This window comes from Dermacentor albipictus, unplaced genomic scaffold, assembly GCF_038994185.2.
Source record: "Dermacentor albipictus isolate Rhodes 1998 colony unplaced genomic scaffold, USDA_Dalb.pri_finalv2 scaffold_129, whole genome shotgun sequence".
Lineage (NCBI taxonomy): Eukaryota > Metazoa > Arthropoda > Arachnida > Ixodida > Ixodidae > Dermacentor > Dermacentor albipictus.
The window spans coordinates 90,480-112,568 of NW_027225683.1; the positions used below are offsets into that span (position 1 = coordinate 90,480).

Below are 22,089 nucleotides of genomic sequence, written 5' to 3' on the forward strand. Positions count from 1 at the left end.
CATACGGTACCCCGTAAGTAGCAAAAAGTCTTTCTACCTCCTCAAACCATAAGGGTACATCCGCGTCACACGGCAGGCGGAACCCTTTCAGCACTTTTGCGCATTGCTCGACGGAGTCGAAGCCCATTCGCCTCCGATCGCCCCGCTCCGACTCAGCGCTGGACGACGTGCCATTGAGACGTTCAGCATTCGTCCTTGCCTGCAACAGCCTTTCGTACTCAATCTGAAGCTGTATACAGGTAGTCTGAGCATTGAGCCTTTGAATTTCAAGCTCAAGCGTTCTTGTATCATTCGGAATTTGCAAAGGCTGAGATGCCTGCTGCGAAAATTCCTGGCTCTGACTGGGTTCTCTCATTTCATTTGACTTATCGGAATTTAGCCTATCGTCATTTGATAACTCCCGATTCCGATCCATTTCCGCCACCGTCGCACCCTCAACTCCATTAGACTCCATTGTCTCTGCGCCCCCGCGTGTCCTCACCATTTGCTCTACACATCAACTGCCATGCCAACTTGAGAAAGACGCAAGAAATCCTGCTCACCCTTTGCTGAATGCACTGTCGTTTCCGGATCTCCTCCACGGTGCCGGGCTTGACTGCTGTGGGATCTTCTCAAAGGTGCAGGAGGTGCTCGTTGGATGACTTGATCCCTTCACCACTGGTCCAGGATTCGATGTTGTAGAGCTCGCCGATCCTGTCGACTGCGCCAGTTAAGTTTCTTTTCTCCTTGAAGTCGACCAAAGTCTCTTCAAGGTGTTTATCGGCATTGATGAAGCAGGAGGCAGGTTGGAGGTAACAAAACTTGAAGATATATTGCAACGGAAATATTTACACAGTCAAATACAGAGTTAGCAAAAGAACACTGATACAAAACACATAGGTAAACAGCGCCTTACTCTTCTACTTTTTCTTAAGTTAGAGCCTAGGACAACTGTCACTACGTACGATCAACCGAGTCTCACTGTTCTACCACTAAGTGGTTACGGCCCAGACTAGCGTTGCATCGTACGGAGTCTTACTGTTCTATCAGGTTTAGTGATTACAGCCTAGACTGAGGAACAAGCACCTCGTCTCGGTTGTTATAGGGGAAAGAGACAAAGAAAAAGGGCGGTAGGGTCGTTAGCCCATCCCACGGAAGCAATTGCCAATGAGAGTTGACAGTTTCTTAAGCCACAACCCAAAGGGATGGGCTTACTCTCATAAGTGAATCTATTGGAAAACCACCCTGTTTTCCCTCTTCCCACATCTTCTTCTCCCCCTCCTATTTCCACGTGGTCAGTGACGGCCTCGTCAAACACGCCAGGCCTGCATGATTTATTGAGGCCATCTCGCACCTCAGCGGCGTTTCCAGCCAGCAAGGGTGGCTCGGGCGCTGGTGTCCCAACACCGCGTACCGTAGTCCCCCCTCAAGGTTTTTCCTGGTAGGAAACTAATTACCGCTGGCGGCATCCGGACTCGGGTGCTCTTCAAACGACGCCGCGCCCCTCTCTACGGCGCGCACTGCATGTTGCAACACGACACAAAGCGGGCTCTCCCCAGTGCTCAAAACAAGATGCACGTGGCTGCCGTCCGAATGCGAGGGGCGCGAACCCCCCGCTCCGTACGCGCCAGACGTGGTCAACATTGCTAGCAGCTGCGTCTCCAATTAGCAGGGGACTCAAGAGCCGGCGCCACAACGTCGCGTATACAACCTTTGTCCGCTCGAGCTTTGTCCGCGTGGCCCTATTATGACCATCGGCGGAATGTCAACAAAGCCCGCGTAAAAGCATTTTCTCCGAGTCCGTTTTTCGCCTCTGCACCGCGCCCCCCCGCGGCGGCGCGCGCCTCGGCTCGTCACCCAACACCACGCGGGCCGTCCGACCCCTCAACCACAGAAACGATTGCCGCCTGAGGCGCTGGGGGGTTAGACGCTTCCCTATTCACAAAACGCACGGGCAACTCGCGGCACTTCAAAAGTATATACAAAACAATCATGCAGCCCTCCGCCGTCCATTCTGCGTGTTCGAGAGATGAGCGGCCTAACAGAGGATTTCCTATTGAAACGTTCCATACGCTTTCTAATACTTCCGTATAACTCCTAGGAAAATTTTATGGCATTTATACCGAATCCACGTAGATGCCGTAAAAAGAAAATATACGGAATTATTGGGATGACGTACGGAATGTTTCAGTATGGTTTGCAGTCCTAGTAGTGACGACTCGCCATATGTGCACTACGTTCAGCTTAGCCGGGGATTTGTCTCCGTACGCCTCGATTATGTGACCCGCATGGTTTGCGTAATTTAAACCGGTTGTCCCGCCGGTCTGCATGCACGCCTATGGAGAGCGCCGCTGTCCGCCCGTGAACGTTGTCGCTGTCTCGACAGGTGCGGGCGCCTATCACCAAGACCGTGCACGATTGATTTCGGTGGCCGCGGGAAGGACGCCGGGATAGGAGTTCCAGGAAGTGCGGGTTTGGTGGCAGCCGTAGCAACGCTGGGCGCGTTTCGATATGCAAATCTGACCCCCTAGCTTCAATAGTGCTGTGTGTATGTGCATTTGTGCGCGCCAAGATAGTTCATCAAAAGCAAAAGCACCGGTGAAAACGACGACATTTGAAACATTTTCCGAATGAACCTGTGCTGCAAGTTTGAATAAAGTGCGCGAAGTGTTTCAGTAAAACGAGTTTGGAAGTTGACGGCTGGGCGTTTGTACTCGGTTCCACTATATGCTGTCGAGTAGTGGGCTCATATCTTTCATCGTTCTTTCCTTTTTTTCGCGATGTTTCACGCCAGACGTATTTTTTCAGGTGGCTATATAAATGGGTGTTTTCCAGGTGGACTAGTTATGAAATGTAGTCCATGCTCTCGTATCTGGCGTTCCCGCTGAGAGTTCTCGCATATATGGAGTTCACATTCTCTAAACTTGACAGAACTAGCAGAAGACTCGAAAATTTTCAATTCGTTCTGCGACTGTACGCTTCTTTTGAAGTGATTCTGAAGATACAAAAAATAAATGTAGTGAAACTTAAATTCTTAATGAACAGAATTAATTGGGCGTCTGAAGAGGCTGAGTGCACTAAAGTCTTAGAGCGCAAGTTCCGCACTAAATATGAATGAACACTGGGAACAGCATACCATTTTCAACAGCCAGTCGGGCAACCTACGTGTCCGTCTTCGTTTGTGATCGCGACATCGTATAGACCCTTTTCATGCTTACAAACAGGCATCCCAGAAGACTTCCGGTTAAGCCCTCTGGAACAACACACGTTACAATAGCCTATAAATTTGAAGAACCCTCCAGCTGGCATCAGTTTTTCTATGAAGTTGGAGTGTTCTACAAGTGAATTTTATTGTTCAGTGCAACAAAAGAAAGCCCATACAAGAGATCGACACATGCCACACTTTCTTTATATCTGAGCACATCAAGAATACGTGCCTACAGTAAGCTATGCGCAAAATACGTCCGTTTTCTTCGCTAACTTGACTGTCAGAAATGCATGATCGGAAGTGTTCTGGGGTCATGAATGTACTGCTGCCACAGCGTGGACAAAAATGATCTATATACCACACAGCAGTACATAGTGTTCGTTGCGGTCAGTGCCGCCATGTTATCGGCGTGTGAAACAATAACCAAAGCATGCGTAGCTCAACTGCAGACATCGGGAGAACGTCGAGACGAAATTGAATTCCAGTCAACCTTTCAGCTCAAGACACTATGCTACGACAGCTGCACTCATAATCTGACATACTCACGTGAAGTCCAAACTATACGCGTATTATTAGATTCGTCGGACGATCTCGCCGCGGCCACCATTTGAAGGAGTTGACGGTCGTAGAGAGGAACGCGGCGAACAGGATTTATTTACATTATTTACATCTTAGACAAGACATATGTCGACAGTCTAGCGTGAATCCCATATGGAGCCCGCAAGACTAACATACAGCAAACAGCTTACGAGCACACAGCTCACGAGTACCTTTCTAGCATGACAACGAGCACTCAGCTCCCGACGACGAGCACACACTAGCAGCCGGCAAACGCTGCTTATAAGCACTTGATCCCCCCTTGATTCCCAGTGGACGGAAACGTTCGTCCAGTCATCGTTCGACGTCACCGTTCGACGTCACCGTTCGACGTCACCGTTCGACGTCACCGTAGATGATCCGCCCTTTTGGAGGAGGGCTCACTAACACGTGTTGCAGAGGTTTCAGTGCCGCACACACACACACACAGGTGTAAAGGTCCGGAGCCGACGTCAGAGGGGCTTCGTAGAACTCTGCTTCGTCCCGGGTGGCGCGGACGAGTACCACATTCCTGAGCTGACCGCGCGCCACGTGGCTGCCGGTCATCCGCAGTTCTCTGAAGTGCGCCCCGTCCGGTTGGATTGGAACACGTGCAGCGGGCTGAAATAGCTGGCACGTTGTCACCCCGTCCGGCCATTCCTAACAGTATATATGCTTGTCGGCGCGCAAAGAGCTCTCGGCTTGCGTTCGCCACGCCACGCGAGGAATGGCGGTTTGAACCCACGAGGCGTGCTCCGACTTGGCTCACTATTTTCGCCGTGGTAGACATCGTTTCGTATTTGTGTGAGGGAGCCAGCTGGACCCATATTTATTTGCCTGGAAGAGATGTCCGCGTTTTCGTGCCGCACTTCGACGCGCACGATCCCTCACGAGCGATCTGCGCATGCGTGTATAGGCGCGCCGGCAAGCGTACGTGTAGTTAGGCCTTAACGACGTGTACGCATAAGGAACCGAAAAAAAAAGAAAGGAAAACAACGCAGTGCATTCTTAATTGGCGTTCGCGAGAACTTGGCGTTGAGTTAAAACAGCGGCGAAGAATTGTCGGACTGCAGTTATACGGCGAAACTCGGGCATAGTGAGCCGCCTGGTCTATACGTTCGGTGCAAGACGAAGGCCTCTTTCCCAGCCCTGATTCGCTCGCAGTTTACCCCCCCCCCTCTTTCCTGCGTCAAATACGCCACAGTATGCCTGCAAATTTCCTAATTTCGTTGCATCAACTTGTGGTGTGTCGCGCCCTCTGCCTGCATTTCCATTCCCTTCGCACCCATTGTGCCACTCTATTATAATGGACAGACGGTTGTCTTCTGCGCATCGCATGGCCTGCCCTACTTTGTGTAGCCCGTAATGTCAACTACACACAGGATATCGGCTGAACACGCTTGCTCCCTATACAGCCCACAAAACTGTCTTGCTGTCTCTTAACGTTACGGCCTTTCTCTCCATCACTCTCTTGCGCGTTGCTTGGCTTCATTTGTAGCTTCTTCTTCATATGTGACAAGTGCTCCAGCAACTCCTTTTTCGCGTGGTGTAACTGCTTGTCGCTTGCTTAAGTTCAATTTTCGCGAGTTTTTCGTATATATACTGCTCCATGGATGTGGTCGAGTGAGCCGAGTGAAAAAGAAACTATAGATTCTTCCGAACCGGCGGGACCCTTTACCTCAAAGCAAGTCCAGGTACTCGGCGGATAGCTGTCACTCGCGCGAAACAGGCGGTTCCTGCACTTCCTTACTTATTGTAGCGCACGGGGACCAGGGAGTATGGGGTCTACCTCCGGTGTAAGTGATTTATCTTTCATGACTAAAACGGTTTCCGGAAATTCGAGCAGGATGTTTCGATTGGTGACAGCGTTTTAACACTGAAAGGAAACGCACGCACGCACGCACGCACAGACAGACAGACAGACACAGACAGACAGACAGACACAACACACACACACACACACACACACACACACACACACACACACACACACACACACACACACACACACACACACACACGTGAAAGATTAAACTTTTACCGCCACCACGCCCGTACCATATGGGCGACAGCGTGTCAGGCGGCGACACCCCCTCCGCCCCGTAATTGAGTCCTCAAGTGCGACGCAGAATCGCCTTCGGGGAGGCGCTCGCCCCAGAAGCTCCTTAGCGCAGCTGCGCTCGTACACGCGGCGCCGCGCTCCAAAAAACTCGTTCCTACGCGGTGTCAAACGGGTTCTCGACCTCTCCGTTCGCACTCGGCCGCCGCTCACACGTATATATATCTCGGCAAACAATCAGAGCTGCGCTACAACAATCGGCCGCTTACGCAACGACCGCGGCGGCGGCGTTTACACTATAACGACCCGGCGCGCTACACAACGAGGGGGCGTGCGGGGCGGCGGCGACGCCATTAAGCGCCGGCCGCCGTTCGAGCCGACGCTACGGCATAACGGGTCCGCCCGACGCCTCCCCCCCCCCCTCTCTCTCTCTCTCTGCTTTCTTTGCCTCGTCTTTCTTCCCGTGTTTCTTTCTTCTTTCTTTACTTTCCTCTGGACAGAGAGCCTGCCTGTCACTCCTTCCTTCCTTCTTCCTAGGTCTGCCACTGACACTAACCCTCCGCCCCCCCCCCCCCCCCCCCACCTCCCGTCCCTTACCGCGGGCCCGTACGTCCGTTCTTGCTAATGTATTGTTGCGTGTTGTGTGTGTGGTGTGGGTTGCGCGGGAAAGTCGCTTGACCTGCCTCGTGCACTGCCGTCTCGTTGAGTGGACAACCTTGTGAGGCGGGAGAGGGAGAGAGAGACGTACACCTTGCGTTCTTTCGAGTCCTTGTTTCTTTTGCGTATGTTCGTTTGGGAGCACGAATTCTTGCCCTCCTCTGCGGGACAGTTGAAACCCACTGTCCCTGGCCGGCGCCGTATCACGTAAGGAAGAGAAATTAAAAAAAAAATGATAATAACGAGAACGCTAAAGAGCGTGTGACCACTGAGAACGGGCGAGGAAGTAGGAAAGAGAAGTGAAGGGGGGAGGGAGGTGACAGCGGTTGAATCGTGGAGGGTTGTCGGACTCCTTTACCTCCTCGCCCCCCCCCCCCCTCTCCTAAACTTTCTCGTTCCCGAAGTCGGTCAAGCGAGATTTTTGTCTTGTCGTTCACCGTCCGCTGCTCTCTACCGAGCAAGCGTCTCTCCCGCGTCTGCTTGCCCTGCACGGTGAGAGTTTAGGAGAGGTGTCGTTCCGCGGCTTGTGGGTATGGCCCCCCCTCTTCCCGCTCTGTTTTTCTCTCTCTCTCTCGATTCCACTACTGCACGGTGTCGCATCGTCTTCTTCGCGGCTTGTATCCCCTGCTTGATTTCCTCTCAACGCCGCCGAACGCCTTCTCGCTCCCTTCGTGTCTCACCTCGCCGCTCACCTAACAGCACCGCCACCCCCTTACACTCGGGCGCTGCGTCGGCTTCGTCGTTGAAGCATCGCCGTTCCCGCTTACACAAGCACTCTGCCAGGAGGAGTTAGCGGCTGCACCAACTCCTCATAGTGCCTTCTTCGCATCCCCCCATCTCCTGCTCCGAAGACATCTCGAGTATCTGTCTATCCGTGATCTTGCCGAAGCAACACGCGGTGCAACGTGCTTGCGACGCACAGCTGGTCCTGCTTCTGTTGCATTCGTGGCGAAGACCTCCCCGCGTTCGAAGGCACTTGTCCCTCTCCTCCCAGTGCGGTGACGTGTGACGAGCGTCCGACAAGAGTCCGCTCGACCTGATCGACTGGTGGTGGTGGTGTGCCTTACTTGGCAGAGGAGAAAGTTGCGCTCGCAGTTTCTTTCCCCCGTTCGCGCGAAGACAGGTGATTACACGGCGGCCCGAGTCATGACGTCCCCGGCAGTTTCCAACGGAACTCGGTGAGCCTCGTTGATCTCCGCTAGCCGCGCGCTGCCCCTTGCCGTATATGGTGCCCGATGTTCAGTTGAATCTCAACGGAAAATCATTAGAAACTCAACAGAATTTCAATGTTCTGGTGAGCAGCCTATGATGGAGTAGCCGCATTGACCGCGCATAAAAAATTGCATCTCGACAAAAAAAGACGGCAGAAACGCAGCATAATTTCAGTGCTCGATTAGCCTGATATTCAGTAGCCGCTTTGTCTTCGCAAAATATGGTCCACGATATTTAACCGCGTCTCGATAGGCAGGCATAGAAAGGCCAGCATAATGTCAATGCTCGGTGAGCATGCTCTTCGCAACCCCGCAGCCTTTACAAAAGTCATGCACGGTATTCATTTGCATATTAACAAAGAGTAAATTGCAAGCAACAAGAACTCTGTACGAACGCTGCAGGATTTCGATGGCAACTTTCGCATAAAGTAGGTTTTACGAATGATTACTAACGCATAGTGGGTTTCTGTGGGGGCTGTCTTTATTCTCTTGCATGATACTGGGCAAAGTGGGGTCTGAGCAAGCACTGGCTAACTTCAGCGGTACCCCCCCCCCGAAAAAAAAAGAAGGCATCGTGTTTCTATCGAGTGAAGATAAAAGGCTAATTGATGTATTGATTTCTGGTGTTTAATTGAGTTTCTGTTGTGATGCAGTTGAATTGCGGAAGGGTCTGGCATCTGCGTTGCAACTAAGTCGCGGGAAGGAGGTAGCAGGTTCGACTGCCTGACACATAGTAACGCAGGATGAGCCGAAGAGAGAAAACGCATTCCGCAGCAGCCATAATAAACAATATTAAAATTATACGTCTCGTATATGCTCGATGGCATCTGTTTGGCTGTTACCCGCCGTGGTTGCTCAGTAGCTATGGTGTTGGGCTGCTGAGCACGAGGTCGCGGGATCGAATCCCGACCGCGGAGGCCGCATTTCGGTGGGGGCGAAATGCGAAAACACCCGTGCACTTAGATTTAGGTGCACGTCAAAGAGCCCTAGGTGGTCGAAATTTCCGGAGTCCCCCACTACGGCGTACCTCATAATTAGATCGTGGTTTTGGCACGTAAAACCCCATAATTTTTTTAAATAGTTCTTTCTAGTAGCGGTTCACTTGGAGCGAAGCCGAGGAGGTAACTGTGCAGGACGGGTTTTTTTTTTCATTTCGCTTTTTTTCTCAAGGGGGCACCAGCATAGTCACTGTATGTCACAGCTAAAACAAGGTGTAAGAATGAATGGTGTGCCGTTTGGCAACTTCCGTAGGAATGCGGTAGCAATTACGCTGGTTAGTACATCCGCGGTCAGAAGTGGAGGCGTAACAAAAAAAATTTTCGAAGGACGGAAGTCGCGGAGAAAAAAAAAATGTTTCGCTGCACGTTCGCCACTGCATGAACCTGGCCTTGCGGTTCCCAACGCGGACGTCTTACAGGAAAGCACACAGCTACGCCTTTTCTTTTTTTCGATTAGAAAGTGATCTTATTGACTACGACGAGTTCTTTTTTTGTTTATTCTCGGATATCGCGCTCCCCCCCCCCCCCCCAAAAAAAAAAAACCGTCCAAACCGGGAACACACTTGTGTACACAGTAGAAGTTTGGATGTAACGAACCCGGATAAAGCGAATTATTCTCTATATCGAACGCGCAAAACTTGCCGACCGATGCTTGCTTAAACGAGCTCCCTCGTAAACGAACTGCACATTCATTCGCAACTGAACAAAACAAAAAGTTTGTTGAGACAGTAAAACTAAATACAGAACGTCATAACCGGGCTCGACTGTGTTCTGGTTTTCGGCATTCCTGTTGCCTATAGTTTGGAGAAAATTGCATTGTATATAGGCGACATTTGGTACAGGTGAGCTTAGTTCAATTTGCGGCTAGCAAACAGGACAACCGTACCACGCGTGGTGTACTTACAACGAATGTGATATACGTGACATGCATTTTACGCAAAGAACTTGCGAGGAAAGAGCACTAAACCAATTTTGAATTAAAGGGCAGACTATACAGTATCGGTTGACCTATGAATCGGACGTGTTTGTTAGTTTATTGTTGCTCATTGTTTATTTTGTTCATGTTTCTTTTACTTTATACCAGTTATGCCTAGTTGTAGAGACATTCTGGGACATGTTATTTTTTTTGCTGAATGACCTGTATGTGATACGTTTATACGTTTGTGCTATACTTTGTATTAATTTGCACAAAAGAAAAGTAACATTCTGAGCAAGTAAGTCCTCGTCGTCGTGAATTGAGTATTTTAGAGCAACCTGGCGACTTTGCGCGAAAAAGCTTCTGTGGCTATATAGCGGAGAATGCGAGAGAAATCCGCGATTGCATGTCGTCGCACCTCGTTGAAGTCTTAGATCCTTGATGTAAACCGCTTTCAGCGCCATTGCAAATTAAGTGCTTTTCAATTCGAGTGCACTTGACGGTGGTCTGGATCATACCACCGTCTCTCTCTCTCTCTTTCTATAAATATATATATATATATATATATATATATATATATATATATATATATATATATATATATATATGCAGCATGAAAGTCGTACACTTAGTGCAAAACACGCGTAATGCGGAGGTTGTGGGTTCGACTCTCATCGGCGAAAAGTTGTTTTCATCGACTTTCATTTCCCGTTGCCTGCATTATTTTCTACATTTCAATTTCAACCGAACCTGATTTCCCTTTCTCTCTGTTAAGAAGCCAACAAACACTGACACCAAGGACAACATAGGGGAAATTACTCGTGCTTAATAAATGAAATAAAGAAACGATAAATTGATGGAAATGAAAGTGGATGAAAATTTCATTTCATTTCAATTTCATACTTTTCTAAGCTTTATACCTTTCCCACTCTACCTTTGCCACGCGACCGGCTTCACTTCACGCAACCACACGTTTTTCCACTTTGGCACTCTTCAAGCTCACGCATTAAAAAAAAAAAAGCTAAATAACCATCTCTGGCACTTGCCTACGCTAGCCTATGGCCTCACCAATCCAGTTCAATGCAGTGAAGGTCAATGCGAGCTAGAATCACGTGGCACAGCCTACCTATGCTTGTTTGATCGACGTAATGCGATGACACGATTTAACGTTAAACGGTTGTGCGAGAATTTTTTTCTTTTGACTTTTGCTGATGCCGCGGCCTTTATGTGAAGACTCTTGTTCCCGACGGTACCAACTATAGTTCAAACAGCAAGCTCCTCTTGAAGTATTAGTATAGCGTACAATAGGCGAGCCATTCTGTCATCTCTGGAACACCCATCCTGGCTCTCGCTTTTTTTTTATTGGTTGGCTGCCCCATTCAAAATGATGCGTGACATTCTGTTGAACCCCAACATACATTATATTGAATGCAATTGAAAAAAGTCAATAGAAAAACAACGATCTCGTTGATCACCTTTGTCAGGGATGAACGCGAGCCCGAGCTTTCGCTGCACTACGCGTTTGTTCTTTTTTTTATGCGAAGCATATTACGAGAGCTCAACCCAGCTCCTCAGGCGCGGCGGTGTCGCCTTCAATGACCTTTGACCCCATGCCATACTACGTGACACCGTGACGTCACGACAGAGGAGAAACGGGGCTCCAACTCGCGCCGTCGCTCGCGGCGTCGCGCCGGTATATAAGCAGCTGCGCTTGTTTCTAGGTGGCTTTGGCTCACATCTTGCAAGATGGGCTGGGTGGGAATCGAACCAGGGTCTCCGGAGTGTGAGACGGAGACGCTACCACTGAGCCACGAGTACGATCGCTTCAAAGCGGTACAAAAGCGCGTCTAGTGAATGCGGTGTTGCCTTAGAAACGAGCTGTTTCTAAGGCTCAGGCGTGCGTCGCTTGCTCAGGCGCACATTACGTTGCCGCGCCGAACGCTGCGTTGCTCGACGCTCACCGCGTCCAATGCGGGGCGCGTAGTCGCTGCGCCGTAGCCCATTGTCTTACACCCCTTCGCGGGTCGACGGGAACGCTGTCGCGTTCCACTCTTGAAGGCGAAGCAGAGTAACGCATGAGTTGTTTCTTCGTCTAGCCGAACCAAATATAGCCAAGCAACAGCAGTTCACCAGGCTAAACAGTGGTTCAACAACTAAAACAAAGGCTAGTATGCTTCGCATCCTGGGCTTAACCTTAGCTAAGCCACAGCCATTTTTTTTTTGAGACTGCAGCAGCTGGCTTGCTATTCTAGAAACGGTAAAATTCCTGCATGCCCGCCGCTTGATCCACGCGTACCTTTGCTAGACATTTGTGCAGGCGTGTGCGAACGGTAGCAGCATTAATAATGCCTATCGTCCGCAGCGCGTGTCTTCTTTTTTTTTAACCTATCTCGCAGTGCGAACGTCATTAACGTCGGGCGTTGCCCTTGCCGGGACTTATCGCCGATCGTCGCGCGAATAAAGCATGCATGCGTCACAGGCGCCGAGGTCTGCAGCTGAACTTTTACAAGATTGGTCGTCGTCTCTGTAGCGGCGCTGCTGCAGCACGCAGCGCAATGCAAACTTTATTATTGGAGAGTTTTAGTTACACGTACGTAGAGGCTTTGCGTACGTAGAGCGTCTGCGTGTGAGCAGTGCGCATGCGTACAACGTAGCGGGCGCGCGCGCGTCTCACGGACGTACGTGAGATTCGATTCTTTGCGTGCGTTTCTTGCGCACGTAGACAGCTTCGCGCGGGAGTTCCGCAAGATCACGAACAAGCGATAGCGGGCCGCGTGCGCGCAGACGGCTCGCATCGAAACAGGGCGACAGAATTGAATTGGCTACCGCCGTGTTCACATTTCCCGATAGATGGAGCTACGGGGTCCCTCTTGGCGTGCGTCGCGTACGTGTAGCTAAAAGCGTTTCAGATGGCGTGCACGTAAGGTACGTAGGCTTTTCACGTTTGCGTACGTGAAGCCTCTACGTACGTGTAACTAAAACTGACTATTATTGGAGAGTTTTAGATCAGGGGACGCAAGCGGCTTGCGCACGCAATGACTAGAGGCGACGGTACTGCGCATGCGCAGACCCAGACGTAGGTGTCTGCGCATGCGCAGTACCGTGGCAGGGCAGTCGGCGTTGTCCGCAATGAGTGGTAACAAAAAATCACTGTCAGTGACGTCATCAGCGTCTTGCACGACGTCAGTAGTAATACAGAATTAAAGTTGCAACAAGTTAGAGTAAGGTGACTTAAGGTGCAGTGGAGCGAATTAAAGTGGAGTGAAGTGAATTAAGGTGAAGTAAAGTGAACGAGGGCGGATTAAAGTGGATTAAGGTTGGTCCAAATTAGAGCAAGGTGGATCGAGGTAGAGTTGTGAAGGACACGCGACGGTGTCTGACGTCACGCATCGTGGGCGTTACCTAATTAATTAGAGGTCGCAATTCTTCCTCATTCAAATCACGCAAGGATACTTAAGTGACTCAAGTTCTTAATTGCGACGCTGTTGAGGGGAGTTCCGCAACTTTTTACGTGGGATGGCGTGTTCGATATCAAACGTAAATGTGACGGAGCGTGTGTCGGATGGAGCGGCGAAATTTATTTGAAGCGTAATGATCAAGGACAATAAAACAAAGCCCCCCCCCCCCCCCTTTGAACGCGGAACTTTGCATGTGTTCGTGGTATTTGACTTCAGTGCTTGTGTTTTTGGCCTTTTTTGCTTGCCCTGCGAAGAGTAGCAGCCGGCGCCACTAACGGTGTCAACTCCTTTAATTTCATACTACTACTACTACTACTACTAATAATAATAATAATAAATCATTGCAATGTTTATTTAACGGGCCCAGGAACAACCCGAAGGTCTGAGTGCTGGCGCACGCATACATTGACATCCATAAACAAAAACACACAAGAAGAAACGCTGCAAGGGAATATATCTTAGAACGACAGAAAGCTGAGCTAGTTGGTAAGGATTCATTATGCAAACTAGAAGTGAGGCGTGCAGACAGGACACAAGAGTAGAGAAGTGGACAACACGAACGCCGACTATCAACTGAAGGGAGCACTGAGGCGAAAAATGAAAGAAGACACAAAACTCATCTGCGCATGCTCAGGAAAGGCAACACCACGTGTCAATCGGGTACACGTGCTGGTCTACGTGAGAGAAAACTGTTAAGACAATCTCTTCCTTATGTAAAGTAATCGAAGGCCGACTCACGCACGCACTTCCACCATTATAGATATGCCATGCCTCTACCATAAGACGCGTATCTTCATTCTTATGCCTGTACAGTATCGCGCATTCATCTAACTTTGGCTTGCAGTTACAATCTCGGCAATGTAGCGAAAGATTAGAAGGCGATCCACCGTTAACGACCTTTTATGCTCCATTAGCCTCTGATTGATACACCGTCCCGTTTGCCCTACGTAGAACTGGCCACAGCTAAGGGGAATTTGATATACCACACCCATACGACATTCTGTAAAACTGTTGTTCTTATTGTGCTTCACTGGACAAATATCTGTTCGTTTTTTACCTTTAACCCGCTCCTTTTTATTCTGTACGGCAGTGCATATCTTACCTAGCTTATTGGAGCAGTGAAAGCGACATTAAGATATGATGTTAATGTCGCTTTCACTGCTCCCAATAAGCTAGGTAAGATATGCACTGCCGTACAGAATAAAAAGGAGCGGGTTAAAGGTAAAAAACGAACAGATATGTGTCCAGTGAAGCACAATAAGAACAACAGTTTTACAGAATGTCGTATGGGTGTGGTATATCAAATTCCCCTTAGCTGTGGCCAGTTCTACGTAGGGCAAACGGGACGGTGTATCAATCAGAGGCTAATGGAGCATAAAAGGTCGTTAACCGGTGGATCGCCTTCTAATCTTTCGCTACATTGCCGAGATTGTAACTGCAAGCCAAAGTTAGATGAATGCGCGATACTGTACAGGCATAAGAATGAAGATACGCGTCTTATGGTAGAGGCATGGCATATCTATAATGGTGGAAGTGCGTGCGTGAGTCGGCCTTCGATTACTTTACACAAGGAAGAGATTAAGTGTCTTAACAGTTTTCTCTCACGTAGACCAGCACGTGTACCCGATTGACACGTGGTGTTGCCTTTCCTGAGCATGCGCAGATGAGTTTTGTGTCTTCTTTCATTTTTCGCCTCAGTGCTCCCTTCAGTTGATAGTCGGCGTTCGTGTTGTCCACTTCTCTACTCTTGTGTCCTGTCTGCACGCCTCACTTCTAGTTTGCAAGGGAATATATTTAAAAAAAAGTGATGGATAAAAAGAAAAGCTGTGAAAAGACAAAAGATACAACAAAGCTCAATGCAAATACAAGGAAAAAGAGGCGAAGGGCAACACACCGGCAACGATGAACGGCTGCCGGTATGTTGCTGCGTGACAGCCGTACAACTAGCCCAAGCAGCAGCAGCAGCAGCAGCAGCAGCAGCAGCAGCAGCGCAGTTGCCGTTTCTAAAGTGTTGCTGCGTTCACGCGAATCCGTGAGTCAGCAAGCGTGCTTTCGAACGGCGTGAGAACTCGCATGTGCAGCGTCGCGCTGTCTTTGCTGTATCGGTTGTTAAGATTGGCGTACGTCTGTGAATCGTATCTGTTGAAAATGCGTCCTGACCTGGGAGCGTTCTGGCCGCTCCTTCTTGCGACGACACTGAAGGTCACGTGTTTTACTCGGGCGTCCGGCCTTAAGCGGTCCGTGATGAACGTTGCTGTTTTAAACGCTTACGTATCGCTGAGGGGCAGCCTAACTCATTCCTGACCATGATAAATATGTAGCCCTCACTCTTTTTCAAGGCTTTAGTCAGTATTTCTTTTAATGTAAAATCATGGCTCAATAACATGCTGCATATTAGTAGGACGTTGTGTGCAAATTTTCCGTCATTCTCATCCATTTGCCAAATTCTCATAATTCCATTCAAGACTCTGCCGCCCTCGACTGCGTTAATCCGTGCTGTTACTGATGGGTCACCTGTTATCGTGCTCTGTGGATTACCTAACCTAGCTAACCCGAATTTCGACTCGAATGTCAGCTATACCCGGGTTTGGCTTTCTAATCCATGTACTTGCGCCTTCCTGTCTCTGAAATGCCACGTTTGTAATCTTCTGTGATCTTCTTGAACATAACGGACACGTTTCGTTATCGTGTTCCATTAACCTTATTTGGTGATGATGTGTTCGAATAAGGTTCGAGCGCAATGCGAACGGTGGACGAAAGTCTTGGTGAGAAACCACGCATTGCCATGGAAGGAAAACTCGTTTAGTTCGAATGCGAAAGCATGCCGCATCCGCTAAAATTCGACCTGCACCAGTAAATAGCAAAATTATCTTTGAAAAATTTTCTCGCAGTTAATTAGCCACGTAGCCTGTCTGCCAAAACGGTATGCAGGGAGCAATATATGACAGCCGTTTATTTTATTTTTTCTTTTATTCTTTTATCATCGCAATGCACTTGTTGGTGCATTATGGTGACTATGGCTGTAAACCACTGCTTAATGATTGTATAGTTGTGTTTAGAAATGCAGATAAAGGTACAAGGGATATTGTAGAAGCAAGCTTGAGTGAAAACGAAGGTGCAAACTGCGTCAGCACCCCGTCGATCTCTCTGAGCAGAAAGGAAATGGCCTATCTGGAAAATGCCGGGTTGCGCGTGCGATGATTTTCACTCGTGTGAGCCGGTATAGATACCACGCTTTTCTGAAATAAAATTTCAGTTGATAGTTAGCGCGCGTCCTGTCTTCTTTCATGTCCCTGTCAATCCAGCGCTGTGACTTCAATTGATACAACGAACCATCCAGCCCAAAAATCTGCACTCCTGGATTCCATACGTGACGCCTTGCGCCAGTGGCTTTTCTCAGTTTTCTCTTGAACGCTAATCTTCTTTTCAATACTACCCGCCGTGGTTGCTCAGTGGCTATGGTGTTAGGCTGCTGAGCACGGAGGTCGCGGGATCGAATCCCGGCCACGGCGGCCGCATCTCGATGGGGGCGAAATGCGAAAACACCCGTGTACCTAGCGTTAGGTGCACGTGAAGGAACCCCAGGTGGTCGAAATTTCCGGAGTCCCCCACTACGGCGTGCCTCATAATCAGAAAGTGGTTTTGGCACGTAAAGCCCCATATTTTTTTTTCTTTTCAATACTACTGCTTAATACTAATTTAATAGCAGTAATCTTCCTCTCTGCAATCTTTTCTGTGCGATGAGACGCGCACTGTCGCACACGTTGCGATCTTCAGGTCTGTATATATATATCTCTCGACGACGTGGATTCCCGTCCCTTCTCTCTTTACGATCGTCGAGTGTGACGCTTTGGAATTTTTGCAAGGTGCCTTTGTCGGATGTAGAAACATAGGACACTTCAGGACAGCCCCTGACTTAATTTTCTACCTCCGTACACTCGTAGCACAGAGTGCTCCAAGCTGGCATAACCTTGGTAGAGAAACTTCTTTTCAGCTGCCGTCGTCGCCGCTTCTCTTCCATCAGAGATGGGACGCCATAGACGTTTGCACTAGGAGAATAGACTTTATCTGCACAATATTTACATCGACAGCTATTTACGGCGAGTCTGACGTATCAACTCGACATAGCCGATAGTGCATAACACCGTTCGTACGTCAAGACCCTTCGGTTACACAGGGACCGGTGCCTTAACTCGGCCGAGCCGAAAGTGCAGAGCACCTTTCCTGCGCCCGGAACCTCTGTGAGAGGTCCGGAGATAGGTTTTAACCCTTCAGTTGCTCCTCCCGAATCCTCTCACGGCAAATCGCGACACCACAGTGACCTGATTGGGTCAGCTGGGCTGGCACTCACCGGTCTCTCTCTCTCTCTCTCTCTCTGCGTTCCTCGGAACATTCAGAGAGATAGAGGGAGAGAAAGGAACCGCCAAACAACAAATAAACAAATAACATCCTAACCATCCTGCTCCACGACATGCATGGTAAAGTCTCCCGACAATTTGAAGAACACTTACGGGGAACGAACACCTGCGTCGCCCCGTCCTCGCACCTTAATTAAAACCATCGCGCACTGCCCGCCCCAAAGGGCACCCCTGCCGAAGCGTACCCACCGATTCACCATGCCGTCTTGTGGGTGGTTCGTCTCCTCCGGCGGGCCCATAAAACTGTAACCGCAGGGTGGATGGATTGTGTCTGCGGTGCCCGCCTGTCTTTCAAGAGACCGCGCACCGGGACATCGATCCCTCTGGCTTTGAAGTTGCCCCCTTTGTCGCCCAGGCATGCCCTTTGACGCCCCAATGACGCTTTGCCCGTGGCCCGTCCCAGACAGGGCGCCTCAGTCCGCGCTTCCGGGCCAGAGGGCCCCCAACGTCGCACCCTTTCCCACGTTTCCAGACCGCACGTGCGACAGGTTACCATGTCCCGAGGTGGCGACGCGGGACCCTTTGCCGCCAAAGAGCGCCTCCTGACTCACTAACCAAGCGCCCAGCTGGTTTCGCTCTCGGCGAAGCCCGAGAAAGGCGATCTTCCACCATTCTGGGGCGAAATTGCTTCTCAGTCCCCAGGCCGCTTGTCAACATCCTTTACACCCTCTACAGCTATCTTGCAATATATCCGTGCAGCATTGCCAATGCCAAAGCCTGCGGCCGCCAGCTATACGGACCACGTTCTCGCATTCTTCGAAACTGCCGTCACTCGCACCAGAATGGTCGTTTTCTGCAGCGACGTATTTGTTACATGGGCGTTTCTGTCGTCGTCCTCGGTCACAAACCAGCTCGGCACGCGCAGGATCACGCTGGTGTTCATAACCATTACTGTTCGATATCAGTGTATAATATACCTTTACGTATGCGTATGCTGCCGAATACATAGGCGTCAGTAGGCTAGTATCCAGGTTCATTCTCGTTGTGCAGCATTGCCAACAACATTGCATGTGCAATCCAACATTTGCAACAATGTTGCAACATGTGCAACATTGCAGCGTTGTGCAGGAGGTTGGGTCAACGCACGCGATTTACGACGCATGCTTGCAAGCGAGCATAAACCGTGTAGGCGGCCCGCTCGCCTGCGTGAGGTATCAGTCCGTGTCGCACGACCTGTGCAGCCACCCTTTAAAGGTTGTGTGCTGTACGAAGCTGAGGCTCTGCGATCTCGGTTATTAATAAAAGAAAAGGGAGGACGATTCGCAGTGACACGTGTCCCGAATCGCACGAGTAATCGCTATCGCTCTTTCGAACTTTTGACCGAACTTTTTTTTTATATAGGTGTGCTAAACTTTGGCTGTCGCGCACGACAATATATGGCGATTGCGTGCGACCGGGCTATACGATTTTATGGCTACGTTTACATGGATCCGATGCGAGCGAGTCGATTCGAAATTCGAGCTGACCGAGCCCGACGTGACCGCGCTTAACACCGACTCGCTTCCGACCATGTATATAGGGACAAGTGCGGCATGCGCGCAGTTCGCCAGACGAGACGTATACCGTCGAGACATCAACGCATATCGAACGGGGCTTCCGCGGTTCCCGCAGCCATATCTGCAACAGCTCTATTTCAAGGCTCTTACCGTTATGTGGATGAAGTTGCACTGCACAGTGCTTGTATTTTTCCTTGCCCCGATACCATTCCAGCTGCCGGTGTATAATAAAGCGCTGACGCCTCAGTGGTTTCTCGCGAGTCTCGACGCAGGCTGCATCCGACCCGGCAAGTGAGTCGGGTTGGCTCAACGCGACCCGCTGCATGGTGTTTGCATGAACTCGACATACCGACTCCAACCCGACTGGGTCGACTCGGCCTGCTTCTGTCGGGTTAATCTAATACGCTTTGTGTGTGACTGCGCTACCGGGTATAAGTTGTCGTATAAACTTGTCGTATAAAGGGTTGCATGTACTACTTCGTGATCATGCGCGTCCACCGCAGTGTAGTGTACATAGTAAGCTCGCAAATATTGAACGACTGACGTCAGCTTTCTCGCACCATTTGCTCGGCGCTGCACAGTATTACGGAGGCAATGTTGCATCCCACTGTACAGTTTATAATGCAACGGGCGATCGCTTGCGCAACTTTTGCGTGCAGCATCCCCCGCGCATTACCGCGTTCTTCGGGCTTGATCGCATGCGCTCGCTCTCGTGATTGGACGGATGCGCAATCGATGCGCATGCGTACGCGACCGCTACATCGTCTTCTATAAATAGGAGAATGCTATGTATACGATACGCACGTGCCCGAAGTGGCAAGCGGAAGTAAAAACAAAAAAAGAAAAACGTAAGAAAGAGTCGTTTCCTTACGTCATGTCGTCTTCGTCGTCGACGAATTCTGTGAGCGGTAGCGACGGTGCCTCGTCCATCGAGTCCCGCTGCATGCTTTTTCGGCCCGCTGACGAGAAGGAGTGGGAGAGGGAAGTCCTCGACAAGTACACGGACGATCCCGTTATCGGCTCGTTTCGCTAGGGCTATGCGCTATTATTGCACGGCTGTATAATGCACGCTTTTCTTTTTCTTTTCTCTCTCACTCTGCGTTGTTACTTTTTACGACTCCGCGAGGACTGCTGCTTTCCGACTGGCCGGGATCGCCTTTTTGCACAACCCTGTCGTCGCTGGCTGGAGCGAGCGGCTAGCCAACGCACCCTCCGGCTCTCAGTGTACGGCGGCTCGCAGTTGGGGGCGCGCGGCGCTGCAACAGTTGCGTGCAGTGAACGCAGCGTCGGCGCACTTCGGTCCCAGGGCGCGCGCGCGCCCCTACGCGCAGGAATGCAGTTCGGCGGTGTTTTCAAACGGCCGAGTCCACTTTCGTTTTGAATCGTTAGCTTAGCTTTAGCGAGCAGCACTAGTAGGTGTACACCTTCCGTTTTCGCGAGGCGGGAGGGGGGGGGGGAGCGGACGGGGAATGTCTCCCAAGGGAGCTTCAACCTTCGCGTAGCAGAGCAATGGCGGAGTGATCTGACTCGGTGACTCCTCCGCGCCGACATGCAGTCCCCACACGCTCTTTGAAGCGTGAAAAGCCAGCTCGAGGCCATCTTTTCGAGAGTTTAGTCCGTAACATCAAACGCGACTCTTCAAGAAGAGTTGTTAAACTTTCCCCGAGTGCCTCGAAAAGATGGAAATTTTGCGAGGAATTCGGGTTTCGCGTTTGCGCCGGCGCGGAGTGATACAGCATTTCTCGCTCCCCCGAAATGAATGGCGCGAGCGTGGCTGCGGCTTCGATTCGCGCTGCACGCAACTGTACGTCACCGTCTGTCGAGGCGCCCGCTGCGCGTTCGTGTCTATTATGTTCTTGGCGCGTCTCGTGTTCAGTCTGTCGGGACACCTGTGGCGCTAATTCTACGGAAGGCGAGCCGTGCCCCCCCCACCGGGTTTCTACGATCTCCGCGTGCGTGTGTGTGTGTTTTGTGCTTGTTTTCGTGACGCGAGCGGAGCACGCCGTCCCTTTGCGGAGGCCGAGCCGTGCCGCAGACGCGTCTTCCTATTTCCTGTTTAATTCGAGACGGCGCGTCGTTCGTTTGTCCGTTTCGCTTGGCTGCGCCGTCCGAGGTTGTCGCGCGAAGTGAATGGGGCCGCACGTGGTACGGGCGCACTTGAACTTGTTGCTGGTCGATGCCCGTGACGACTCCCGGCTGCGGCGTGGAGTTTCCTGCAAAAATCGCTAGAGCGAACGCTGGCGCTGCGATCGTTCTATACGTTTACACAAATCCGGCAGGAGCGTGTCGCGTCGGAAGTCGGGCAGAGACTACCCGACTCGATAGCCTTTACACGTAACTCGTACCTGACGGGTCGAGATTGTTGCGACAGCCTGCGTCGAGGCCAGGGATGATGAGATGCACGTCCGGGTGCTGGGTGCGAGCCACCGACCCGACCCGTCTCGTCCGCGTTTATATGAGTGCGTTTATATTACGTTTGAACACCCTGTGTTCTTTATCAATTCAGATTGGTAATACATTCTCGAAGAACTCCAATTTGGCTGGTTTTGGGGGTGTACCCATAGGTTGGTTATCAAAAGGGAAAATGATGAAAAATTTCACTTTTTTGGAATTTCGCGCCAGCATACGTCAGTGTGACGTCACCCGCCATGCTTCTTTTCTTGCGTGTTTTTTGGGCTTACCAAGTGTCTTCTCGTTATTCTGGAAAGGTGATTTACAAAAGCAGCTAGAATAATTTTCCTTTTAATGTCCGTTAGACCTGCACCCAAAGATCGATGCACGAGTTTTTTATTGCCATAGCAAATACATGGACACTCCAGGCGCATTTCTGCCGTCGCCGTCGCCGTGATGTACCGTATGAAATCGAAGGGCGGTAACATCGTCGCCGCGCGCCGTATGCTGTGTGTGCGAGAGAAATCGTGCGAGAGTGAGCCGACGACGGCGGCTCATGCAATTCGCGCGTGCAATAAGGGGAGGAAAGCGGGGAGGAAGCGCGCCGTCTTCTGTCACACGCAAGGCTTCACGCGGGGGTGGGGGAGGCGGAGGTTACGGAAAAGGGGCGCGTTCTATATTAGAGACGTTTAGCGTGTCCGGTATTCGGGCAAGCGCGGGCG

At 50.5% G+C, this 22,089-nt stretch overlaps 2 protein-coding genes across 5 annotated transcripts in view; one reads left to right on the plus strand and one right to left on the minus strand.

Annotated features, from left to right (window-relative positions):
- Window positions 1–20,194, minus strand: part of Cdc50 (cell cycle control protein 50A) — a 70,829-nt gene extending 50,635 nt beyond the window's left edge. Inside the window, exon 1 of one of the 2 annotated variants that reach the window (XM_065455759.2) lies at window positions 19,848–20,194. In XM_065455759.2, the coding sequence (XP_065311831.2) occupies window positions 19,848–19,921 (74 nt within the window). In that variant the 5' untranslated portion in view covers window positions 19,922–20,194. The remainder of the gene's footprint in view (window positions 1–19,847) is intronic. The other variant, XM_065455760.2, reaches the window with a different exon arrangement.
- Window positions 1–22,089, plus strand: part of mmy (UDP-N-acetylglucosamine pyrophosphorylase mmy) — a 105,092-nt gene that overhangs the window by 35,555 nt on the left and 47,448 nt on the right. The window contains exon 1 of one of the 3 annotated variants that reach the window (XM_065455758.2): window positions 7,166–7,657. The exons of the other annotated variants lie outside the window; for them this stretch is intronic. Within the exon in view, the coding sequence (XP_065311830.2) occupies window positions 7,626–7,657 (32 nt within the window). The 5' untranslated portion in view covers window positions 7,166–7,625. Of the gene's footprint in view, window positions 1–7,165; window positions 7,658–22,089 lie in introns of those variants that run through there. 3 annotated transcript variants of the gene reach the window in all.